The following is a 26,091-nucleotide window of genomic DNA, read 5'->3' as shown; positions in this document are numbered from 1 at the left end:
TTCTGGGCTGTTCATTTCGACCCTTCCGCTTCATTATGTCAATTGTGTCTTCTACTTTACAACATACAAGATACACACTTACCCACAAACACTCACAAACCATGGTCCTTTTCCGTTCATTCGTGTTTGACCCATCTTTTACTTGTAACCGCAAGCATAAGGTTACCAGAGGTGGTAAATTAATTCCTAAGAAAGCAAAACATCGCCGCCCGGGCGAGCCATTCAAGCATGGCTGAGTTCAATTGATTTTCGTCGAAATTGTGTTTGCTCACCAAACAGAGCGTTGTGATTAGATTTGTTTGGTGATGTAAGATTCCTTTGGACGCTCCATCGATTCACCGAAAAAGAAAGTTCTTTTTTTTATTTGGTGGAAACATAGGGTAAACAAATATGGAGCATTTTTCAATTTTGATTTTTCGTTTTTCTCGATTTTATGGCTGAATGAATGCCTCTAAGCACAACTAAAACATGTGTTTCATTCGTGGAAACCCCCATCAGGGGAGTAAAGCTGTTCATCGAAGCTCGGATGGGGATATAAAATGAATATAAAATTAAAAACAAAAGAAGGTAGCTCAATCAAAATTACATTGCTATCAGTTTATTGTTTTTTATTGCTTTGCGCAATATTTTGCGACTGTGCGTTTGAATGTTTTTAGTTAAAGTGCTCAAAAAAGTTAAAAATAAATCAGCTCAACCCGCTATTCCAGGAACAAGCAACGCATTTTAATGAGAAACGTTATTTGTAACGGGCTGCTAACCATGCCTCTGCATTGCTAAAATATCCAAAGGCAGACATCAAAAATTCACCACAATCTACCACCAGTGACCGTGCAGTTCGAACGGAAAAGGATATGTTTTATGTAGCCGTGTGGATAGCCATATCCACAGGGCGTAAAGTGGAAACGTGCGTAAAATTGATGAAGAAATGGTGTGTCGCATTTTACGCTGTATTAACAATTTCAATCTCTGACAAATAGCACCTACCATTTGTGTATTTCGTTGCTCGTTGGAATATTCAATGTCACTTCAACTGTTGAAACAAATTCACCCAGAACGTGCAATTTGAATCTGTTTCTGAACGGATTCCGAAGAATGTTAATGAGCTTCACCTTCCCAACGACAATGGCAACAAAGGCAATGAATTCCTGCTCGGTGGCTCAACGGCACAGATGGACCAATTCTTTTGAAGGGCGCATAATAAGGATTCGTGTATGAAGCATTTCAATATCTTGTAACGTTCATTTCAATGGTGGTCCATATAGCAACGCTGACATTGATTGAACGATTGAGAAAACTTTTACCAATCCAGAGTCGGAAAAGTTTCCCGTCCGTGTGCATCATTTTCCTGCTCCCTCAATACTGTTCGACACAGAAGCTATGGCAACCGCTCGGCACTGTATGTAACCGCTTAACGGAGCACTTTATTTTCCTTGCAGCAGATTTTCTCAATCCTTCGTTGCATTGATCAAACGAGAGTGAAGAAAAAGTTTTACATATTTTGGCACACACGTTGATTATGACACTCTAAGAAGGAATATTGATGGTGCGCTATTGTACTATATTTTTCTACAAAATGTATTTTACAAAATGTAATTGATTATTGATTATTCAAATTACATAGGTGAGATCAATTCCCTTACAAATTAAGGTAACATACGTGTTTTTAGTTTAATAAAACTAATGTTAACATTAACTTAACACTAACACTACAGGCGTTTACAGGCTTCTCTTGTATACCTATCGGTACGGACACCCTTCAATTTGACGGGTGGATAAAAATGCGTATTTCGAGTGGTTGAAATCATTAAACAAATGATTTTATTAAAATTATGAATCGTGAACATATTTTGGTTTCGATTAACAAATTCTGCCCAATGCTAATGTATTGTAATAGTCGTTATTGTGGTATCTTTTCGATGTCACATTTTGCCCAATGTCTGCGGTAGTTTCGAAAAAAGCGAGGAATAAGTTGATCAGCAATTCCATTTGAGGACACTTTATTTAAATCATATATTAAAATGTATTGTGTGATAATAAGTGGTTTATCGCTCTCTTTCATTTCTACATTAACTTTTATTGAAAAATGTTACAACTCAACTAAATAAACTAAATGTAATCAACCGTCAATCCGTCAAATTGACGGGTTCCGTAGACCTAGTGTTAATCTGTAATTTAAAAGCCAATGCTATTTTCCGTAACGACTTACGCGATCATCCGCGGACCTATACAGGCTTTAGAGATTTAGTTAGTACCACGCAGCTGGATAGTCAGCCCTAGCTACGGTCCATACGAGGCTTGAACCCATGACGGACATACTATTAAGTACGAGTTGATGACTGTTCCACGGGACCACTCCCTGAGCTTCCGCATAAAGAGCTTCCGAATTTAAAAGCTTAAGAAGGATCAAATGGATTTGAGATAGAAATTATCTGTATCTGTATCCATATCGAGTAGTAATAAATTAGTATCAATTTCAATTAGAATTAATATTCTACAGATTTTAATTTTTAATTATATTTTAATATCACATTTCACTCAGTCAACCTGCTTGATTTGTGCTTAAAAACATAAAAAAATAAGTGAAAATGTGTTTAAATTTATTTTTTGAGTTTTGCATTAGTATGGCTCGGAAACTATCTGGATAATTCTACTGTTTCGGATGAAGTAGGAATATAGCGCGAGACAACTAGCTCTGTTTGCAAAATTGAGCTATATTTTGTCGCGCGAGACGTTGTCGCTTTATGCCTATTTGAACGGTAAAATTTATAGCATAGGAATTACCGTACATAGCACCCTTTGTGAATAAATCCAATAGGAGTTTCCTTGAACTCATTACTGTACAAATGCTACATATGTGACAATGTACACAAAAAGTTGTTTAAACATTTTAGCAAGATGATAGTTTACAATATTTGTGCCTCAACCATTCATACCAAGACCAATCGCAAAGTTGTCGGCCGCATATTAAATAGCATGGGATCTACTTGACTTTTCGTACCTCACAACCAGATAACAAGATCAGCTAGTTGCACTATTGCAGCGGTTTTCATCCTTTTTGTAGCTTTTTCCCCCATGTAGCAGCCCCATGTAATTTAGCAATAGCAGCATTGATCAAACTCTTACAATTTCTACCAATCTTATCCTTAACAAACCTTCGAATGGAACTTACTCGGGATATATTTGTATATTTATTCATAAATCGACGGATCTGATAAGCCTTCTGATATCTGACTGATCTCTATAGATTTAACTCAATAATATCTCGGATGATTCTAGCACACTTCGGGACACTTATAAACACATCAATTGCGTTTGTGTACATATTTATGTTCTTGAAAGCGTTGGATTAACACGAGTGGAGGCCCTAAACGTTCACGCGAATATAGGCCCTTCTAAAGATTGGAGCCAGATGTTTTCTGAGAAATTCTAAACCAGAGAAGGATTCAGAAGCTAATTTACTTGTGAGTGAGAAATAGGGGGGGGGGGGTTCTTTTACGAAGTCTTCCGAGACCTTTGGGCCCCACCGCTTAGTTTGCGTACAATTTATTTCTCTCGCATTTACACAATTACATGCGAAAAAATAGTATGTATTGAATTTTATTTACAAATTACTTGCGGGTAAAACAATACCAGAATATTTATTGTTCAAGAATCGTAACATACAATGTAAAATCAATATAGTAGGTGGAACCTTATAACATCAATGTAGGATGGTTCTGGCTACGGATTTAAATTTTACAAGCTTATTTTTCTTATATAAATGAAAACTTAATGTTATTTAATATAAATACTTACTTATCATTTGAATGCAAAGTTATGCAAATGTTTAATTTATGCTTCAAACTGTATCACACTGAGTGAACTTTCAATGTTTTTTACGTAACCTACAATACATTGATGGAATTAATATTATTAGGTCACAGCTAGATTTACCATTTCTCTGAAACTTCCACAATCTCCATGGATTACATCTCGAGCATGCAGTTTTTATCTACCCGGTCCACATGCCAAAGTGTTAATGTAATTAAGTCCCTTAAAACGATTAGCATGCACTTGATACCTTGTTCTTATTATCTCTCCCACTAGAACGTTTGATTGGTCAACGTTGAAAAGCGGTTATGGGAATATTTCCAGGCGAAACTGTTGCATGAGCATCTTTTTTTGCCAGCGCATGGCCAGCGAAATAAACTTGCCAACCATTTGGATTGCTGGCAATGTGATTATCTAATTAGCTGTCGATCATTCTCACATGGGCGTACGATACTCAGACGTTTATTGAATGGTAGATTTCTTTACGTTTCGTTTTTATTGATTTATATGAAATAATAATCATATGAAAATGTATGCTGTTTCCGTTGGGCATTGATTGACGTGTCGGTTTACCGTGCCGTTACCATTGCTGAACAGTAGCAATCCCTAGTGCCCGACTGGAGGTGCCAATTCCGCAGCACGAACAAAACACATAGCGTGAATGGAAAGCAGAAATAATGCACGAAATGCGTTATACACAGCTACTAGAACCTCATGATGAACGGAAAGGATGCGTGGTAGAAAGACGGTTGCACATCGATTTGATTGCATCAACATTCGTAGTTTATGATTTGTGACACTATGTGGCTTGGATTTATACAACTCATTTGATTCAATTTACAATATCGTCTGTATAGTTGTAATAATTTTAGCATCACAGAGCATTTTTTTACTACACTGTTAACAATAATCGCGCTTGCGAAAGTCTCATGTGAAAATCAGACTGTTCAAACGGACTGCCTCCTAATGGGCCCCTTGATGAACAGATAATAATTTTTTTTTTTATGAATGGAGTTTTCCTATTTTGTGGTTTGATAGTATTTTGATGATATCAAATGCAAATTGCAAATCGAAGCAAATGGCAAGAGATTCTACTGTAACGCTAGAAACAGATAGGGTAAGTGTACCAATTGTGGCTATAGCACCAATTATGGTTATAACGAACACTATTTTTGCTCTAAAACTGAAATTGCTTGAATGAATGAAATATTTGTGCTTCATTATTTCATTCATTCATTCATTCCGTGCTGGTCACTTCCGTTTGTTAAATATCACCCTTTTAAAATGTGTTGCCAAGATGTTTGGTATCTCTTACCATTTTGCTAAGAGCAGCACTGTTGAATATTAGCGATTTTCAACCACCTAACCATTATTTTATCTCAAAATTATCATTTTGGTGCAAAATATTAGTTATTTATCACCTTCACATAAAAATGTACTATCATTTCATCGAAAATATGCATTTTTCAGTAAGTCCATAATTGGTACAACTATCCTTTGGTGCATCAAATATCGCATCAAAATAACGCAGTCTTGAATGACTTTCATACGAAAATAAGGAGTAATCTGAACGCCACTCGTGTCGTACTATAGCCAAGTACGCTCTTGTGCGATTAATTGAGCGTGGATATTAATATAAATAGTGATACAAAACGGAGATTTGAAACTGTTAATTTTACTAATTCAATCATGTTCATTTACTAATTTACCAGCAGTGAACTTATTACTACTTGATTTGAGTTTAAACAATGTCACAATGTAATTTTTGGTGTAAATATTCACGAGTTTAGGCTTACAACCACAATTAGTACAGCTATGGCGAATTGCTAGGAGCACTAGAGCCATAATTGGTGACTTGAGATGCAATGTTTCATCGAAATTTTCTTTTATTTCGATAAACATTGAGTCAAAATAATAAATACTCTCGTGTTCTACACATTATAGATTTCTAGAAAACAAAGTTAAAAGTTTTACCCAATACGTTTTTTTACAGTTATAAAATCATTATCTTGATGACATAATATAGCCATAATTGGTACACTTACCCTAATACCAATCCAATTCCTTTCAAACCCAAATTGTTTCAAACAAACTGAAGATGACGTTAATGCAGTTAGTCCTTTTTTCGCCAGAGATGATCATTGATTAAAATTTTATGGATACACAAATCGAAAATGCAGCCAAAACTCCTGCTAACAGTACCGATTTTGTTCGTAATTTGTAAAACATGCGTAACATATTGAACATCACATGTTATATGATAGAGAATAATCAATTTGATGATGGTACAATATTTAAAGGTAAATAAACATTTCTGGAAAGATGAACATAGTTATGGAGGACCAGGAAGATAGCTGGATAAAATACGCTTCAAATGATGGTAACGCAAGAACATTGTAAACAGCACTTTTTAAATTTGATTGCCGTATAGGACAACTTTTCTATATGTTCAATATTTCATCTTGTTTCATTTCAAAAATTGTACATGTACCACAATAAAGTAAATAAAAAAAATAACAAAAATCTGTTTTTGTTCAATAAAATAAGCTATTAGGAAGGGGGTCAATCTGTAACGTATTTTTTTTACATTTTTCCAACGTTATAGTTTGTTACACTAGGGGAGTAGGAGGTCAAAAATTTGCAATTTTTGTGTTACGTAATTGATGGATGACGCCTAATTCTTCTTCACACGCGTGTTGAAATACCCTTGAAGCTATATTTAATAGCTGCAACGAGTTGCCTGAAAGTATAACCAAAACTCAATCTACGAGCTCTAAAAATAACTTATTTCTACGTCTTTTTTCTTGCTCACCCAAAGTACACAAATCCATCGCACAAAAACTTGATTCGCCTTGAATGGCTGTTTCTTCATTGGGCTGGAGGTTTAAGCTTTTTTCGGCCATTTGATTTTGTGAAATGAATACCGATGTACCTGATAAGCCTTCTATGCAAAGTTTGTATCGCGTTAACTGCTTGATTCTTGAAAAGCTATTTTATTTCCTTTCGCCATAACGCACTCACTGTAGTAGTCATTCGTTGCTCTGGTAGTAGCCAGAAATGTTGCTTCGTCAACGATATTTTCCAGCGAAGCACAACGAACGCACAATGGACACTGAAACAGGTGGGAAAGGGGATCATCGTTTGACGTCAGCAAAATAGTGGATCCAAAATCGATGCCAGCGCAAAAGGTAACAGCTGGCATGTCTATATTTTAGCTGTTCAGACCTCTAGAGACCAGTAGAGAGGTGGTCCCTTGATTCTAACGTGGTGGCATGTGATTCATGGCATCATTTCCCACCCTTAGTTTGTTCCAGTTTTACGAGCCGAACGAATCAAACCGATAGGCGTTAATGAGAATGATGTTTATTAATTTCATTTGCTCACGGTGTTTGCTACGTAAGATTTGTGGCGTGCTAAATGAGACATGTTGACATTTGAAAATATCAATTATATTTTCGTAAAGGTTATAATACACTACTGGTTACTGTATGAAAAAAAAGTAGATCAATATCAAAGTCAATTCCTTCAAACATTTTACGGTATATCGTTACTTTTTTGCTTATCTTATCTTAAGATAGCGTTGATGAAAAAATGTAATGTAATGTAACGTTAAAATGTAATCGAAAGAAAACCGATAAGCTAAGTAAAACATTACGGCCCACTGTACAGTGCAATCAACCTAGTTAAGCTACCAACGTAATAGTTGCGTCATGTTGGCGAATGCTCTTCATTACACAATCACTGTAAGGGGAGAAAAGTTTGCGGGAAGATTGGCCTTTTGCTGACACTTTAAATTAATGCTTTCTGAAGATTAAGACGATTGCTTACTACTTTGCTGAATCAGAACCAAAGCGATGGAAGCAAAAGATTCTTTTATTAGCGCACCCAAGCAGGTTTCATTAATAAAGATTAGGTTTGTTGTTTTTTTATTTATTTTTAATTTGATCTATATAAAGTAAACCCGGGGAATAGATATCAACTAAATTAAACTGCCCTGAGCTCCACGAGGTGATTTCGAAAATATACGTATTTGTATTTGTAAAAGCTCTTAAACGTATTGAACGAAATAAAACAAATGCCATAAGACCTGGTAATCGAAACGATAACGACCGGTGGTGTAAAAGCACTCTATGATATCAAGTTATAGATACTAATTTTAGTATATTTACTCAACCTAACCTGAAAATAATGATCATGCTGGATACGTACCGACCCGGTCGTGCTAATAAAACTGATATCAGATTTTGCTCATTATTGCCGTTCCATTTGTTTCTCGCATTTTATTTCTCCTCGCCAGCATCAAGATTAATACGGAGACGTGTGCCTTGTGCCGGCCATTTGATGACACCCCGTCGGCTATGGCTGAACAAAATTCCAACCCAGTGTGACGTAGTGATTGAATTTCCAGGTAAATACAATTACGAACCGAAGCATTCAACCTCTGCTGCACTTGTCGTCCTCCCTGTGGGTAACGGATGAATTCTCTTTCTCACCTTCACCACAGAGGACGCCCCAGACGATGCGCTACGATGGCTACTAAACAGGATCAAGGCAAACCCTCCCGAAGGACTGGGACTGTCAGCGATGGTACGAGCGCACGAAAGCACAAAACGAACCGCATTCTATATTACCGCTCCAATGAATGTGTAAGTAATCGGTTCCCCCGTCCCCCAACACTCTTGCAGAAAGTTATCATCAAACACCAGAGCAAACGATGGCAAAAATGCATCTGAATCAGCACCAAAAGCCAGCTAAGGCAAGAAGTGGCTCGAGACAGAACTTGAAAACAAAAACTTCCTTTGCTGTGAAATGTCATCTAATCTTTGTGAAACGCGTTCCATTTGAAATTGCTCTCGCACAAAGGTCCCCAATCGTAACCACCCCTGAACGATCGCTTCACTTCTGTTGCTTTGACCTCATGCCGTAAAACTGCTTGCGTGCCTTGCGTGTCGGTGTGATAGACCCGTTTCCTTTCTTTCCCTTCATAGATTATTCAAGGCGGCCGAAGATGCTCGCCTGCCAAAGCGACTGCGAACCGACCTCGGTGGCGCATTGAAGGAGTTCACCAAACGGGAAAGTCATTGCTTCGCCCAATCGAAGGACAACGAGGGTGCCAACAGTCTCTTCACGTCTCAGGAACGGCAATGGCTCGTGCTACAGGTAAGCAACTCATCAATATGAAATGCACACCTTCGACGGCAGAATCTTTGATGGATACGAATCCCAGCATTTCGGTCGCGTATCAGCTGATTGCTGCCGTTTCTGTCACGCTCTGGTGCTGGGATGGCGTCAGTGATCGATATTTTACTAATACACGCTCCATCACTTCCATCCATCATGTTGCTCTCACGTTCGCAACGCTACAGGTACTGCAGGGTTTGCGAGCGGGAACGCTCGATCTAAAAGCACTGCAGGGCAGGGCACAGGTCGAGGAGGGACAAAGCATCGGTAAGTGGCATACGCACAGTAGAGATATTTTGGGGACTGTTACCGAAACGTTACCATCATTAAAAGCACTCATCGTCAACTGCCATGTCAAATCATCATCACCATCATCATCAACACCATCGTTCCTAATCTTTTACCGTATTAGTCTGGTGAAACTAATACTGACTGTAGCTGAGATTGCAAGGACGAATACGCGGGTGCCAGGCGCGTTTGGTGTCCCAGAAAGTAGCTGTTTCTCTTTTTTTGCATGGCATTTTATCCTTTCTGCTATATTTGAACCGACACCACGGAGCTTTAGCCATCCATCCAGAAAAAGGCTACGATTGACGATGGAAACTGAAAAGTTGGGCCACCCAGCTCTTTACCCTTTACGCCACTCTTTACGTTTCTCGGTGTCCATTGCATGGTGTGGCTGGTGCTATGATAACCTTTCACAAACCACACACACACACAGCCAGTCACACTACCTCGAGATATCCGAGCGTTGGTCTCCAGTGAATCAAACTTCAGCCAGCAACATCCCTTGTGTGTTTGTGGATCATACCTTGCAATAACGCCGCATCCTTGCTTTAGAAGTATTTTGGGAGGATTTTGTTTGCTCAACTTACATGCGGTTCGTGTGTGCATGGCATGGGCTTTGCTCAACATGTGTTCAACGCCTCGGGACGCTCGGGACGCATCCATTGGCTGGAGCGTTTGGCCATCCCACTAATCTGCTTTCCAACGAGATCAAGTCCGGTCGGGTAAAGTCGACCACTCAGCAAAACTTGTTAAAAGTTTATTGTTGGATAGCAAGTCATGAGTCGTCTTTTTCGATGGAAAAAGCAGAAGGTGGGCATGAAGCGATAAGGAGTACAACAGTGAAAATACACAATCCACACAAGGATGCGCTTGAAACGCTGAAAAAGCTATTTGTTACAATTTTGGGCTCGTTGTGCAAAGAGATATATTTGTATTTATTTTGAAAGTATAATAGTCCTAGGTAAAGATAAAAATTGTTCAAGAGTAGCTATGATTTTGTTGGGATTTCGTTTAGGATGATGTGCTATTATACTTCCCTTGCTTTTGGAAGAATATTGGGCCCTTAAGTGTTTATTACTATGTCGTTGAAATTAATTTTTAACTGTTAACAGCTTTATATCGTCACTGTAACAGTCGCGGTTAACTCCATGAAGTGTAAAACAGACCATATATGTTGACCCTTGATATACCCCAATGCATTTTTTCCTACTTAGTCAACCAATCGATACATCCAAAACAAAAGAACGAAAAGAGGATATGCAAAAACAACACAACTTGTTGAACCGCCGGCGATGTATGTACGTCACATCGATGAAGTATAGCGATGCTAACAAACTGTTCATTAATGTAAGCGAAAAAACAATCAACCAATTAGCACTAATCGATAAAACATTATGGGAATCGTGGTGCTGCTTTTGTCGTTTCCTTTTCGTCTAGAAAAAGGCACGTTAAGAGCTTATTCAGTTTTTCATATAAGTGATTGTGACACTCTTTGCCAGTGCCTGTACTTGATTGGCAAACTGTTTACCACACATTTCAAGAGGATACTTCTTTGAGATAGATATACTGGTAGATGTTCAATTAACATATTTTCTTGGTACATGGCATGGTATATTTATGTGCTCTATATGGCAAAGGAAACTAAAGTGAAGATAAAAAAATGCTTATTTTTTATGAACAAGTTTGGTATCATCAATATAAAATCAGTGCGAATGCTTCAGCTTTATTCGAACGTCGTTTTTAAACTTGATTTACTCCCTTTTAATATCCTTAACGACATGTGGGGCATGGATAACATTATGAGCTTTTAATAACCAATCGCATCAGGATCACGGACACATGCTCTGCAATCTCAGCTGTGAGACAAACACATTTTTCAGGACATAATTCCATGGGAAGTATCTCGGGTTTCGCAGGTGAGACCGTCGAGCTACGGTGAATGTTAATTAATCTAAAGACTCGTGATACTATCTCACCGGTGGGCTGTACCGAGACCGAGCCCTACTTTTCAGAACCGGTACTCAATTTAATTTTCTTTCTAATATACTAACGACGAACACCACCGTTTGCATGGTTTCCAGTGGCCGCATGGCAGGAGCTAGGCCTAATAACGCAGGTTTTTCCGCTCCACGAGACTACCGCCTTGCAGCAGCTACAATCCAGCTGGGTACGGAAATTCTTCGCACCGCAGCCCCTAGGTAATAATTAATGTAGCTTGTTCCGGTGTTTTTACTAACCACTTATTTGCTACGCCTAGCAGTAAAAGAAGAAACATGTTATCCTTTCATTTGTCTACTATTTTTTTGTTGGTATTATTACGTGTTTTTTTATTCATTCTTTTTTCGTCTATGCTCGCGGTGGTATCATTCACTCTGTATTTAAACTGTTCGTTTCCAGACGACATAGCGGCATACTTTGGAGTTAAAGTGGCGCTCTACTTTGCCTGGCTGGGACACTACACCTGTGCACTGTGCGTACCAGCTGTCCTGGGAACGATTCTGTACGCAGGGCTTTGGGGTCGAGGACAGGTAAGGCAAATGGTCCTAGCATGCAAACGGTCGGTAGTATGATAAATAATAAGCACAACACATACCGACCAAGACGTACGAACCGATCGATGGAAACGGATCTACCACAATACCGTTTACGACGGCACTACTAACCTCCACGTCGGTGTCCATGTACGTTGGACACGTTTCCTTGACCGCTTATGTCTCGTTTCAGACGGCTCAAGACATTGGACACGTCATTTTCTCGCTTTTCAACGTTGCCTGGGCGTCACTCTACCTGGAAGCGTGGAGGCGGTACTCGGTCGAGCTGGCTTTCCGCTGGGGCACATTGTCAACGCCGCCCGAGCTGCTAGAACCGCCGCGGCCACTGTACAAGGTCTTTACATCCCTACGGCGTCTGTCAAGGACTTGCGTTCCGACTCCTACCCACAATACTACCATTTCACACACAATCCTTTATCTATATGGTGTTCTTTTTTTCTTCTTTTTTCGCACTCTCTCTCTCTTCTGCTCACTCGACAGGGGCCACTTGAGGAAAGTTCCGTGACTGGACGGTTGGAGCCGAAGGAAGCACCGGCCTGGCAGCGGCGAGCCTTCCGTTATCTAGTTAGCTTTCCAATTATAGGCCTCTGCCTGGTGTTGGTGTTTGTTGTGATGTTCCTGATGTTGAGGCTGCAGGTATTTAGACATAATCTCGACGTCATACGACACCCGCCCCGTTTACGGTCCTTCTATGTGGAACGCACGCTTCGCAAATCACCCGAACCGAAAGCAAAAAAAAAATCGGTCGCGGTGAATGTTGGTGCTTTTTATTAGATTTTTTTTATGCTTTGCTTTTTGTTTTGGTTACGCTTCTTTCGAAACATTTCTATACCCTCGTCATGTGCTGTTTGTGTGGCACTTTACCAAACATAATCGTATCCTCTCATGAATATTCATACAAGTTGACTGTAATATTCCGTTTATTCCCTATCCCACTCCGATGTTGTACCTCTATACGAAACATTAATCGCCTTGTTTTTCACTTCATAGTACTTCACACAGATACACGCAAACGTACACGCGCATTACATTACGTTACTACTAATTTACAGGATTGGCTCGATCAACACTTACCCTATAGCAGTGCTGGCCTGTGGGAGTGCATGTGCATAGTGTCTCAGGTCTGAAATTTATGTTCTTTACGTTCTTCCCCAAATCCCTGACTGTATGACTATAGTTTTCCCTTCACTGCCCTTTCACGTTCGAATTCACACACTATCCTTTTGTCATAGGCCATAAGCCCAATCTATCTAACTGTACGTGTTTTGTACGATACGTTGCGCTTAAGCTCCATTAATATAGCACCAAAATCCAATAAATGTTCGTCGATAGGACGGTAGCGCTTATAGCTCGAAATCGAATGAAGTGTTGCCTGGTGGATGACATCCTCGTCATCAATAATAATCAGCAACACCAGCAGCAGCAGCAGTATTAGCAACGAGCTTTCGGCAAGAGGCCACATATCACGGGCATTGATTTAGTGCCTGCCATGCAAACCAAGCATCATGCTTCGTATAATCGTAGTGCGTTACCGTATCGTATGTCGCTTAAGGGGTTAAAAGGACCGTCGGCGATTGGCTTTCTGTGAGTTATTGATTTGTGAATGACAGATTCTACTTAAATTATTCAATACTAGGCCGTTCGCAATGCACTTGATTTAGGCGAGACCTTTTTGTCTTTATACACATTTTAATTTACACAGGTTCATAAAGAAATTGTATAGCTATTTCATAATTTCACAATAATTTCATAATTATGTCACATATGCTTCAAAGATGTTTATGATTTGTTAAAACTTTTACAATGTCGTATTGGATTGGTCGAAACTAAACCAATCTATTTAAAAGGCTACCATTATGTAAGTGCGTAAAAACGTTTTATTATTTTTCCATCATCATAAAATTTTGATCCGTAATCATAGTTTTGGGTCCATCTACGATACGGTGAATTTTAACGCGCAATTTGCTGCATTGCTCAAAAGGAAGGATGAAAAAACCCTACCAATGTGTCCTGTCGGCATAGAGCTTCAGTCACAATTACAATCGCACAGAAACAAAATCGATTTAAAATTGAAGTTACACGACTGCAATCATATTATCATTCCATGTTTCAACCATCTCTATAGCTGTGTGTCTTTTCTCTCTTTCTCCCTTTCTTTCTTTCTGTCCTTTCTCGCTCCCTCTCTTCGTTTTATTCTGTCTGTTTGTGGTTCATCCCTTTATCCCATACCACTCGACTCGTTCGACCTTTATCCTGTGCTCCGATCCATCGATGCGGCTGGCGTCACTGCGACACCACCATCACTGCAGGACTGGTGGGATGCAAAGCTGCCGGAGCAGGGCGTTTTCAGCTGTTTGAGCGTTATACCAAAGGTCCTGCTAGCAGGCGCCATTACACTAATGGACGAAGCGTACTACAAGCTCGCCGTCTGGCTGAACGATAAAGGTAATTCAATGGTGGGGACTGATACGGACGGATGGGACAGCTTAAGGCAAGCCAATTTATACAATTTATTGCACAACTATCGACAGAGAACTATCGGCTGCAGTCGAAGTACGAAAATCATCTCATCGCCAAGGTGGCCCTTTTCCAGTTTGTCAACAGCTTTCTTTCGCTCTTTTACATCGCCTTTTACCTGCGCGATCAGGACAAACTCAAGGAGGTAAGCGTGTGGCAAGCGGAGTGAAATTTTAAACCTAATTTTTGTACGAGCAAAAACAAGCTTCCTTTCCCTTTCTGGCCTAAACTTATTTTGCTGGTTTGATTTTTTTTTTCTTTCTCTCGTGCTTTGGGGAAATTAACGTGCTAATATTCATCCATCGACTCATATCGTGTTTCTTCTCGGGTGACAGCAACTGGCTGGGTTGCTGATATCGCGGCAAATTATCGGTAATCTACGCGAGTCAGCCTGGCCGTACTTGGTGGAGCAATGGCGCCTGGCGAAACTAAGCTTCAAAATGTGGGGTGCCCTCAGCCCAACGCAGGAGCATCCTCCTAATGTTGCGTCCTCCGCTTCCACCAGCACCAGCACTTTGACGGTGGGCTCCGGTGATGGGAAGCAGCTCGATGAAGGCAAAAGCCCGTCCGAGTTCTCCGCTTCCTCTACTCCGCCGAAACGATCAATCGGGCAGGCAGAAGTTGAAAGCTCGCTGTACAAGGTAAGCAAAAGCCCAACAACCATCTTGGTGTGTCCCACATCTGCACGGTTCCTGAGCTGTTGGATCGATTTAAGCGCCAAGACGGGATGTAATTGATTTTCGATAATGCTCTTCATCATCGATCCATAAGAATCTATTAACTAACTATCCACATAATGCGGCATTTATTTTTCGACAGTACGATGGAACATTTTCCGATCATCTGGAAATGTTAGTTCAAATGGGTTACGTAGTGCTGTTTTCTGCCGCATTCCCTCTCGCTGGACTGTGCGCATTGGCTAACAATCTGCTCGAAATCCGTTCCGATGCATTCAAACTGGCGCATGTACACCAGGTAACACGATTCAGAACCATCAGCACACATTAAACGAGTTTAATTCGCCCAATTGTCCCTAAATCCTCCAGCGTCCATTTGGTCAACGTGTAGCAAATATCGGCACCTGGCAGAACGCGCTTGGTATGCTCGGTCTGGCTGCGGTTATCGTTAACTGTGCCCTGATTGGACTCTCGGGCCAAGTGTCTCGTCTATGGCCTGGCCTTACCTCAACCCAGACGGTCATTTTGATCGTGGCGCTCGAGCACATCATGCTTGGATTGCGGTCCGCGTTGACGTGGCTACTGCCCGAGCTACCTTCCTGGCTGGCGGCCGAAATCGCCCGTGCCGAACACTGTCGACGGGAAATGCAATGCAAAGGACCCTCACCGCGACAAACGCCTCCCTCACCACCATCCTCTACTTCCATCTCGCACCATGATCAGGACTTCAACAGCAATCAGGACATTTTCAACAAAACTGAACAGTCCGTTGGCAGGTAAATGTTGTAAAGGGGTGAAATTATATCTTAATGTCCGTGTTTTCAAGTGTCTTGTATCACGCACAAACGGTATCTGGATCTCATGCATCATCCTCTTTGTCATTCTTCCAAGATTTCACATATCTCCTAGTCATGACAATAACCCAGACAGTGGTGAACTAGAGCGAGCAGCCAAGCTGGATAACCTCGGTATTCACCCTGCTTCTCCCGCCGCTCAACAAATGCGCCAAGAGCAGCAGCTACAGCAGCAGCAGCAACACCACCAGCATCACCATCAACAACAGCACAAGAACTCCCAGAGCAGTTGCGATAATATGGACATTTTTGCCATGGACACGCGCGATGTTTCGCCCGATTCGCCGATCTCTCAGGTAGTAGATATATTTTTGTGGGCGAGAACTATAAGCCGTCTTCTTTTTTCGCTCCAATTCCACTTTATCTGGCTCACCAATTTAATAACAACTTTAGCTGCTCGACACATTCTTCCATGGCAGATAACTGTCTACATTCCGTTGTTTCCAATATGTCTCCTTGCAAATCATGACGGTTTTTTTGTACTGAATGCTTTCCGAATCACAGCAAAGGAACTTATTATGATAGGCACTATCTTTTGGCAAACAATTCTTCACTGTATCATTTCACACCTTAAGGTTTGTTTAGTTGTCGAGTACAATGTAATAAAGAATATCGTGTTTTTTATGATATTTTTAAACGAAATAGGAAAAATGTTAATGAATTATGTAATTCCGTCATTCTCGAATGTATGATGTGAAATGTCTGCGAAATATATTGTAAATAGTAAATGTGTAAGTGTGTAATAGTGAAAATGGCTATGGAAGTTAATATATCAATTTTGTGCAATGTACTACAAATTTAATGTCTCCTTTCGCTCAAACACTAAACGAACCTTTTTCTTATAGCATAAAGATGAAAATGTCAACTTACAGGGTTTCCCACGATTTATTGATTGGATCCCATCAATTTTTGGTTGGTTCCCATATTTTTTTAGTGCGTTCCCACGAGTTTTTGACCGATTCCCAGAATTGTTTGGTCCAATTGTATTGATATCCAATCGAAAAATACCAATAAATTATGGAAACAAACCAAAAATCTATGGGATACGATGAATAAATCGTAAGACGAGCCTAAAAAATTATGAGAACTGACCAATAAATCGTGGGAAATTGTATTCATTTTCAATCATTTTTTCAAACATTTTTTGGTATTGTGTAAAAGAGATGCATTTTTTATTCAAATTGAATATTATCACGTAAAAAAACTTCAAATATTTGAAAAATGCCGTACATTTGATGTATTAAACATGTAGTTCGTTTTCACTATATTTATTAATTTTAACATTTTCTCTACAATTACTTATACAGATTTTAAAAAATGATACAATATTGTGTGCTTCATTTCTTACCCTATCTTCAAATGTTCCTTTGCTGCAGTTCACTTTATCAGAGGAACGCTTCGAAACGGTCAAAGTCTGTACATAGAAAATGTGTCACAGAACTGTTTGTGAAAGTGTTCCTCCACCTAGCATTTTATCTTCACTCAGTTTTGCTTCACTCTTTTTTGCTGGAATAAAAAAAAGAAAGAATTGTATCGTACTCAACTCAACCCTTTCCCTAAATACCTTCTTCATACGTTTACTTATACCATTTTGTATTGTGTTTTTTTATCTTCATATTTTCTCCAACCCTTAAATTGTATCCTAATTAACTGTATACATACTAAATCACGACTCCTGCGAATGTTTTCTCATCAAACACTCCAAAACCAACAAAACCATCACCATAAAAATGTCAATTCTAATAACGAAACGAAACCCTGCCCTCTCTAGACAAGCACAGTATTATTACGACCTCTTCAAGATTCTCCCCTTAGTGGTCAATCTGCACAAACCGTTGCATTAGAATCGACACAAACGAATTCAGGGTATGATATCGAATATTTCTACTTACTCTATGTCATTTAACAACTGTCGTCTGTTTGTGCGTTGCTCTTGTTCATGTGTTCCATTTGTTCTGTTTAAGTTTTCCATGTTTTGTTCTGTTGGTGTGTGTGTGTGTGTTTTAAGTTGTTCAAAAACATATACGGTGAGGGGCGTATATTTTCCTTAAATTTATCACATTACTCACCCACCAAGATCAATTCAAATGTGTACTGTGATACTCTATTCATACCGTTGGTTGTGTGCCGTACCTGCATGTATTTGTGTCTTTTTTTTTTCTTTTACGAAACCCTTCTCAAGTGTGAAATATAAAAAAAACATTGTTCTATTCGTTTTTTTTATTTCTTTGTACCGCACGTTCCGTTTTAGTTCAAATGTTATTTTCTGTATCCAAAGAAGAAGATTGGTTTGATCCACCAGCTCGTTATCCCGCCTTCATGCAGGGAACACACAAAACGGAGAGTGATTTGGAGCGATTGGACCAACGATTGGTGGATGGTAGCAAAAACCGAACCAAACAGAGCATGAGAAGCATGTACGGCCCAAATCACTCGCGTCCGTCAAGGTTTGTCGCTTGTTCCTCTGTTGCCTCTGTTCATGCGTAAACTTAATGCAAAATAGGGACTCAAAACTGCACGGCAAGCAAACTCTACAGCCAGGAATGATCTTAATTGTTTTTATTTTAAATATTTTCACTAACCGTTTAAAGTCACACTGTTTACACTGTGCTGTTTCTATATTGCTTGTTCATTGGTGATGTTTTTCTTTAAGTTAACGATTTGTTTCATGTTTTAATGCATTCATTTGTTGTATGCTTGCACTAGTAGGCGCAAATGTTAACCATCTATACTTTCGCCATTATGTACGCTTTATTGCATTGCTTCTTTGTCTCTTGTATGCTTGTAATCCACAATAAACTTCTCTGATGAGCTGGGAAAGCCAATCTTCGCCAATCTTGTTTCTTGTTGCTGCAAGACACACCCGTCGAACATGACCGAACAAGCTGAAACACACGTGTTTTTTCTCGATCTCTATTTCATTTTTTTTCTACCTTTTAACCGTTTAACTGTTTTGGTACGCCAAAAATCGGCTCCCCACAATTCTTCCCACTTACTACCGTACAATAGTGCATGTCTTAAGCAGCCAAGCATTAAGCTCGCCGACATACCACCCTTCCGAGGACAAGCGATGAAGCACAGCTGTAGTATTTACGATAAGCGAAGCATCAACCTTGGGTACGGTTTGTTTAACATACAGATTTTCTCTTGTCGTAGTAATGCGTGTTTTAATCGTCCTAATTATGATTTTTTTCTACACCAGCTTTTCGTGTGGTTCGATTTTATTCCCACTACTTTTGTCACTGATGTGATCGTTTTTAATACTTAACATTAATTCCTTTATATTTATGCTTTTCCAAAAAAATCCTTCAATATTACTTATTTATACTAATCTTACCGATATAGCTTGCAACGCTCTTTTCCTTCAAACTTAGCTTTTCAATCTGGCTCTTGATCTGTTAACTTGATATCCTTTATTCCTCTGCCTAGGTTCTAGTAACCCCATTAGAGTAACACACAAACACTTTAATAAAGCAAAGCATACAACAAAACTCTAATCCTGCATACCCTACCCGGTAGTGGTGTTCGGTTGCTGGCAAATATCATTCAATGCTAATCGCGTTTTTAAACACTTTCCTCTATTTCCACCGGCAGTGAAATATCGCAAAGCCCACGGATTGCCTCGAAGCCGATCCAGATTCCAGAAATTCCTCCGTTCCGCAAGCAGGCACACTCCACGATGCACTCGCCCGTCAACCAGAGCCCACAGAACCCCGCACACATGTCGTCCGCGAACCCGTCGCCGCCGCGGATCGCCGAAATTCCACCGTTCCGGCCGCGCAACCGTTCCAAGGAATGGATGCCCAACATCGAGGTGGGTCGACTGAAGGTCAGTGCTTATGCGTTCCAAGGCCAGTTGTTTGCTAACTGTGTGAATTTTTGTTCTTTTTGATCGTTTCTTTTTCTCCATCGTCTTATCAACAATCCCTTTCTCTCCTATCCACTCAACCTGCGTGAATATATTGCTCCGTTTCGCCCTAAATATTGCGTCGCCGTTTATGCTGGTGCAACAATTGATGCCAAATTATTCACGAAATGATGTCTATGGATTTTTCAAAATCCATTTGACACACTGGATCCGCAAATTTGTCAAATAATTGCTTGAACGACGAATTATCATTTATTTTCATCCAATTCATTACTTTCATCATATATTTTCTTTTTTTTTTTTTCATTTAATTTTCCAACAATTCTCACGATCTTGAACATCAATCATCTCGATCGATGCTTACCACGTGGCCCTCTCCTTTGTCGCGCTTCAATCCCCCTTACAATCGTTTCCCTGCCACCATCCTGCCGGGCAATGGAATTGGAAAAATGTTCTGTGCCCTTCATTTCCCTTTCTGCCCGTATTATTACGTTCATTCCCACATCCGCGTGTTCTCATTCTTCTTGCGTACACATACATTGTGTATGTGTGTTTACGTGTGTATGTCTGTCACTCACGTCGGCAATCGTAGCACACCGAGCACCATCTCACGATTGGCCCGAGCGGAGGGGCCGAATGGGCAAAACGCTTGAAGGCAGCCGATCCTTCCATCATTCACAGAAGTACCGACTGTATTGTAGCGAAGGTTGGTAGAGTACTACTTGCGCCACTCACAGGGTAGCCACCACCCGCCCTGCCACTTCACCACACGACCTACCCACTCTAATATCCACTCCCCTCGCCCTGTTCTCACCCACTCAACTCGCCCAATATGCTAGTAAAACCACAAATCCGTGCAGCGAAACTGCTGCTGTCGCGTTTAAAACAATGCATGAAACGTGTTTTAAGGAAGGCACAACTTTAACTATCACGCCCCGATCGTACACCCTATGGCCCTATGAAGCTTGACATAAAGGTGGTCAAAATAAGAAAAATAAAAAAAAAAACCCGAGCCTGATCCGCGTTCGGTAGTGGAAAGTTTTGCTTTCTGATGGTTTGCGCTCGAGGCTGTTTCGCTGTTTAGCTGTTTGTTTGCTGTTTCTTCCCTTAATGAACAATTTGGTCATCTTTTGATCTGCCGAGAGCCGATGAAAACTGTTTCAAAATGTGTACCCCTAAGTATTGGCTTGCAGCGTTCCAAGAACGATTAAGAGGGTTTTATAGCATCAAAGGATAACCAGCATCACAATTTGAAACAGTCGAAACAGCATCAATCGAAATTTATGTTCCTTAAGGATAAGGCTCTTGCGAGCCTTAGCCGTGCTGTTATGTTTAGAAGAAGCAAGCTATTGCTGTTGCCGTTCGTAACCTCACTATATCACATATGTTCTTTAGCCTACCAACATACTCACCTATACTCACCTGTTGTGTCTTTACCAATGCATGAATAAACGTCTTTCCCACATGTTGTATTTGTTGTCTGTCTACGTACGCTATGGTGTATGCACAACATTCAAGTATAATATCAAACATTGCTCGGAAAAAATAAAATAATTGTTTATTCAACACGATTTCAAATCCTTTTGAATGGTTTACATAAAAAAAATACGACATTATTTAATTGTTGAATCACACAGTGGTACGTAGAGACTATCACATGTGAGTCATAATTTGGAGTATTAAGTCTTATAATTTTATCAAGTTGCAAGCATTTAACCAAGTTCCCATATTCAACATGATCGTTTCCCCATTTAACATCATTTCTCATCATAATTACAAATGTAACTTTTATACATTAACTGATTTCAATTTTTCATATTTTTATCAATCGACAATCACATAATCAATATATGTTTGTTTTTTCATCATTTTCACCACTTAGATGTGGTTGAATGAGCTGCCAGAAGTAACAGCAATATTCATTTCGGATGTATGCTTCCTCCTCTGTATCTACTTGTTTTTCATCATTTGGGAAATCACATTTGTTTTTGTGAAAGACAGCGTCCTTCATTAGACTATGTTAACTATGTTGTATATTCACAAAAGGTATTCATTACATTACAAATGATTTAATGATATTAAGAATTTTGAAGAATTTTTTAAGACAAAATAAACCCTTTAACTCTCAGCGTCATTACTTCTGACGCAGTAAGTTCAGCATCCGCGACAAAAGCTTCTACGCAACATTAATCTACGCATATTTCTTCTGCTGTTGGTATTTCGTACCACATTACACGCTGTTTATATTTATTGCGTTAATTTTTCAAATTTATTTTTGGTTCTTAAAAACATTTATATTCCAACAAAGTTGATGTATTTATAATATTGAATTTTGTACACTCCCATATTGGTGTTTTGTTGGTATTGTAAAAAACAAAAAAAACGAATGTTCAATGTTTTATATTCGCTAACGCTGCCACTAATGTTGATAGATTGATTCTGCATTTCATTGTTCGTTTATGATCGCTGTCTGCCATTGCCAAGCCTATCCCAACCACCTTTGAACCTGGTGTGAGATGCGTATTGCTTACCCTCAGTCATTTACCATTGCAGCAACAAGAGCTCGCTACCGGTTCCGACTCGGAGCTGCTGAAACCAGCACCATCCTGGACGAACGTGGCGAGCAAAGCCGGCGATCAGCAACCGGGAACGAGCAACAGTGCTCCATCGGTAAAAGCCCCTACGGAAGAAGAAGCCAAAGGTAAGCCTCACAACTCGTTCAGTTTGATACGAACAGATTGAAATGTGTGATAATCACTGTACCCTATATTTTTCACTTAGCGGCCGAGCTCGCCGCCAAAAAGTCGCGCCTGAAGCAAAGCCTTGTGAAGCGGGCCCGCTCGGTAGCTATTTTCTCATTAAAGCTGAAGGAACAGCGAGCAAAACGCGCTGAAAAGATGGCCCTTGAGGCGCTGGTGAGTATTGTATGGAGTTTGCTAAGGAAACATGTTGAAATTACTACCCATTCCACACCGTAGGAAGCATTGCCTGCTCCACCACCCGGAGGTGAACTGTCGCTGATACCGATCGAGCAGCTGATTCAGGTGGATGATGTTTTGAGTCAACGAAACCATGGAAACACCTCCAGCCACAACAATGGACACTCGTAAGCTTCACCGGATCATGACTACGTCTGTACAAACCTGCTTCGAAGATATCCTTGTATCCTCAACGCTGAATCACAACCTACTACTATTATACCAGAGTGACAGTCTCCTTTCTCTTCTAATAGCATAATACAGATTAGTGCAGTTAGTGCAATACCTTAGTATGAAGCACCCTGTTCGGTGCGGTGCAAACAACTTCGATTTGTTTCAACGTCTAAACGCATAAAACACAACACTTCACATCATCGTTACTTATTTCCCTTACCCGAAGCAAGAGAGAAGATGCCGCGAGAGTACATGCTATGACGAAATCCTAGGACACTGTGGCAATGCATCTTCCAATTGTAGCGTACATCTAATTCCTCTTATCATTGTTGCAAAAGTTTGAAAGCAACAGGAATTAAATTTACAAAATATTATTTAGCTACAGCATTATACCTGCACATCAACTGGTCAGCATTTACGTTTCAAAATCATACGCTTCTGAAAAAGTACAACTGATTGAGACACCGAAATAGTTGTGACTTAGAGTTATTTGCAGTGAAAATTGAAGGATAGCAGTCTGATGCAGTGTGCATAGCGTATTGTTTGCTGCTTACAATGTGTACTAGCCACATACTTACTGCCTTTGGTTTTGCTACAACATATTATATTTATGGAAGGTTGTACTTGAGATTTATTTACAGTGCTAAGTAGTTACGTACGCTTAGAGAAAGAGGGGAGTGCTACCGCGGTGAACAATAATCAACCAATCAATGTTGCGTATCAGCTACATGTATGCTTCAATCACGGAAAAAGCTTTAGTCTTAACCTAGGTTCAATTAGATCTCGGCCCGGTCAGGCCCGCGTGTGCAAAAAAAAACATCCCACAAACTGTACGATCAGGTTGATCGTTCGTTGCCGAGCTGATCGGATCGCTTTTCAGTACAAATCGTTACACAATCTCAATACTCCATGGAAACAGCAATCCGTCTTGTCAATTAAGAAATTATGCACTCCCGTCCAGGGCGGGATCGGTTTTACGGATAACACAATAACCAGGTGGGAAGGTTTTTACAAGCCCAACCCAACAGTAATCCACCCACAGGCAAACAAATCATACAAAAATGTTGACATTGGTTACAAACCTACACTATGCGTACCGTTACAGCACTAAACTGAACACTGATTATCGAACACTAGAATCAAAATAAAAATGGCATCGAATCAAAACACTAAACAGTTACAGCGTTATTGCGTGATCCTTACACTATGAAGGTAAAGCCAGCATTGCGCATTTAACTTTCACACTCTCTACCACTTACTTTATGCTGCTATTGCCTATCGCTCATCAACGCTAGCTTGCACCATGTTTGCTCCCTTTCGACGTGAGCGCTATTCACACTATCAATATGTAAACTAAGAAATACATGGAAAAACTGCAAACTCATTGAAACAAGCTATAAAAGCTATCAAATCTGACAAAATTCTAAAGTTTTCAAACTTAGCTGTAAATCGTAATCGTAGCATTAATGATGCCGTTTGTACAGTTACACGCTACATATGCGCTGTTTTGTTGCTGTCATACGCAACGCGTAGGGATTGTTGATCGTGTTTTCTTTTATCATACGAAATTAAAATCAACTCGAAATGTGAGACGGTTTTGCATAGATCGGTGAGGCAGGTTGGTTTTTGGACTGAATGTATGATTTGCTGCAATGTGCAATGGAACAGGAAGTGACATTAAAGGTCATACACATGCGAGAAACGATGGAATGAACCACAATGAGACCCGTGATGACGATGGTTCGTCTTCTACTGAGAGTCAGATAAATCATTAGCAGGTTTTGCATTTAGCTTTCGCTAAAGTATGATGTACGTGTTGTCATGATTGGAGAAATGGTTAGAAGAATGGTATTATTAGGAGTTCCGAGAAGCTACCAACCTATGTCACCTATTAGCTTTGAGTGGGTTTTGGGTTTGAGCTTGTTAAAATATAGGACCTTGCAGTTCGAGGATGGTAGAGCTTTAGAAACAGACAAAGGTGATCGCGTAGCAGGTTGATCAAGCTGTACAAAAAGAAAATGGATAACAATTACCAATTGACAGCAGCAAATCGTTGACTACGTTGTTTTACGAACAGTTACGAAACGATTCAAACACAAAACGGCAAATGAGTTGGAAGGAGCGATCGTGCTCCAGAACACAACTGGAATCAATAAAATAATACAAAACAGTGATCTTAAACCATGTTAATGTTTCATGAAACAGTATTAAACCTGTGTTGGCGTTTTATTTACAACAGCCTGTGTGATTTTAACGTTTCTACGCAAGCAACAATTCGTCACGGCATTAAGTAGCACACCATAAATTCACACGTTTCCCACTCGGACGTATCTGTTCGCAGCGCTGGCTTATGACTTAACCTCGCCTTGGGTAGATTGAATTTTTCCCATCTCCTTTGCGCCCGGCCCTCTGCTGCTAGTCATAGCAAAACCTTGTCTTACTTGTTCGGACGCATTTTTGCGTTGAAATCAAAACGATGCGCAAAATACGCGCGCACTGCTAATGTTAAGGTGAAGCTGTAATAAAATAGTTCCCTGCTGCCGACCGAAATGTGTGGTTTAAAACGGTTTCTATTTAACCGTGGCACTGATAGGAGCAGAGTATACCAGGGTGTCTCCAGTGCCTACACTCTGTACGCTCGCTCGCTCCGCGGTTAGCTCGGAATGAACAATGTGTAGCGGATTCGTATACGACTTCTTCGAAGTTGTACGTGCAATTAACAAACAATTAAAGGGACAAAGAGTAAGCACGACAAAAAAAGCACACAAACACGGGGACACACATAGCACCCCAGAGTGGGCAAGCGACAAGAGAAACATAAAATGTCAGCTAGCTAAACCACCGCTCAGCGCCTCATCACCCAAGCCTTCTGGTCAGGCACATTAAGCACCTGGACAGACGTCAAATACAACCCATGTAATCGTCAAGCGTACAGCACACACGGATCAACGGATCTCCTCACTGTCCATCATATTTAATGTAGAGCATAAGCAACAGATTTTCACAGCTTCCATCCGACGACCAGCGAACCACGGCCAACGCAGTGGCCAACCGGGCCAACATCTCATATAAATCAAAAACATAATTAATTTAATCGCCATAACATTTTAAGACGATAACAACACAAGGATTTTAATTACTCTTCAACCCGGCGCTCCGTTGGATGCCCCCTGTTCACGGGGTCGGGGCATC

The 26,091-nt window shown here is 40.2% G+C and overlaps 1 protein-coding gene across 9 annotated transcripts in view; it reads left to right on the top strand.

Moving 5' to 3' along the window:
• Nucleotides 1–25,089, top strand: part of LOC120957024 (anoctamin-8) — a 28,097-nt gene extending 3,008 nt beyond the window's left edge. For 5 of the 9 annotated variants that reach the window (XM_040378931.2, XM_040378933.2, XM_040378930.2 and 2 more), the window contains exons 3-24: nucleotides 8,108–8,218; nucleotides 8,315–8,456; nucleotides 8,799–8,970; nucleotides 9,177–9,258; nucleotides 11,361–11,477; nucleotides 11,677–11,807; nucleotides 12,004–12,165; nucleotides 12,312–12,467; nucleotides 12,884–12,952; nucleotides 14,141–14,276; nucleotides 14,363–14,493; nucleotides 14,684–14,989; nucleotides 15,168–15,323; nucleotides 15,395–15,801; nucleotides 15,917–16,175; nucleotides 17,651–17,745; nucleotides 18,889–18,996; nucleotides 19,474–19,693; nucleotides 20,340–20,453; nucleotides 22,301–22,448; nucleotides 22,529–22,662; nucleotides 22,726–25,089. In XM_040378931.2, the coding sequence (XP_040234865.2) occupies nucleotides 8,108–8,218; nucleotides 8,315–8,456; nucleotides 8,799–8,970; nucleotides 9,177–9,258; nucleotides 11,361–11,477; nucleotides 11,677–11,807; nucleotides 12,004–12,165; nucleotides 12,312–12,467; nucleotides 12,884–12,952; nucleotides 14,141–14,276; nucleotides 14,363–14,493; nucleotides 14,684–14,989; nucleotides 15,168–15,323; nucleotides 15,395–15,801; nucleotides 15,917–16,175; nucleotides 17,651–17,745; nucleotides 18,889–18,996; nucleotides 19,474–19,693; nucleotides 20,340–20,453; nucleotides 22,301–22,448; nucleotides 22,529–22,662; nucleotides 22,726–22,857 (3,488 nt within the window). In that variant the 3' untranslated portion in view covers nucleotides 22,858–25,089. Of the gene's footprint in view, nucleotides 1–8,107; nucleotides 8,219–8,314; nucleotides 8,457–8,798; nucleotides 8,971–9,176; nucleotides 9,259–11,360; nucleotides 11,478–11,676; nucleotides 11,808–12,003; nucleotides 12,166–12,311; nucleotides 12,468–12,883; nucleotides 12,953–14,140; nucleotides 14,277–14,362; nucleotides 14,494–14,683; nucleotides 14,990–15,167; nucleotides 15,324–15,394; nucleotides 15,802–15,916; nucleotides 16,176–17,650; nucleotides 17,746–18,888; nucleotides 18,997–19,473; nucleotides 19,709–20,339; nucleotides 20,454–22,300; nucleotides 22,449–22,528; nucleotides 22,663–22,725 lie in introns of all 9 variants that reach the window. The other 4 variants (XM_040378937.2, XM_040378939.2, XM_040378940.2 and 1 more) reach the window with 4 other exon arrangements.
• Nucleotides 25,090–26,091: the final 1,002 nt, after the last annotated feature.

Source organism: Anopheles coluzzii, chromosome 3 (assembly GCF_943734685.1).
Source record: "Anopheles coluzzii chromosome 3, AcolN3, whole genome shotgun sequence".
Classification (NCBI taxonomy): domain Eukaryota; kingdom Metazoa; phylum Arthropoda; class Insecta; order Diptera; family Culicidae; genus Anopheles; species Anopheles coluzzii.
The sequence above is the reverse complement of the archived record's forward strand: the minus strand, read 5'-3'. Positions and strand labels throughout refer to the sequence as shown.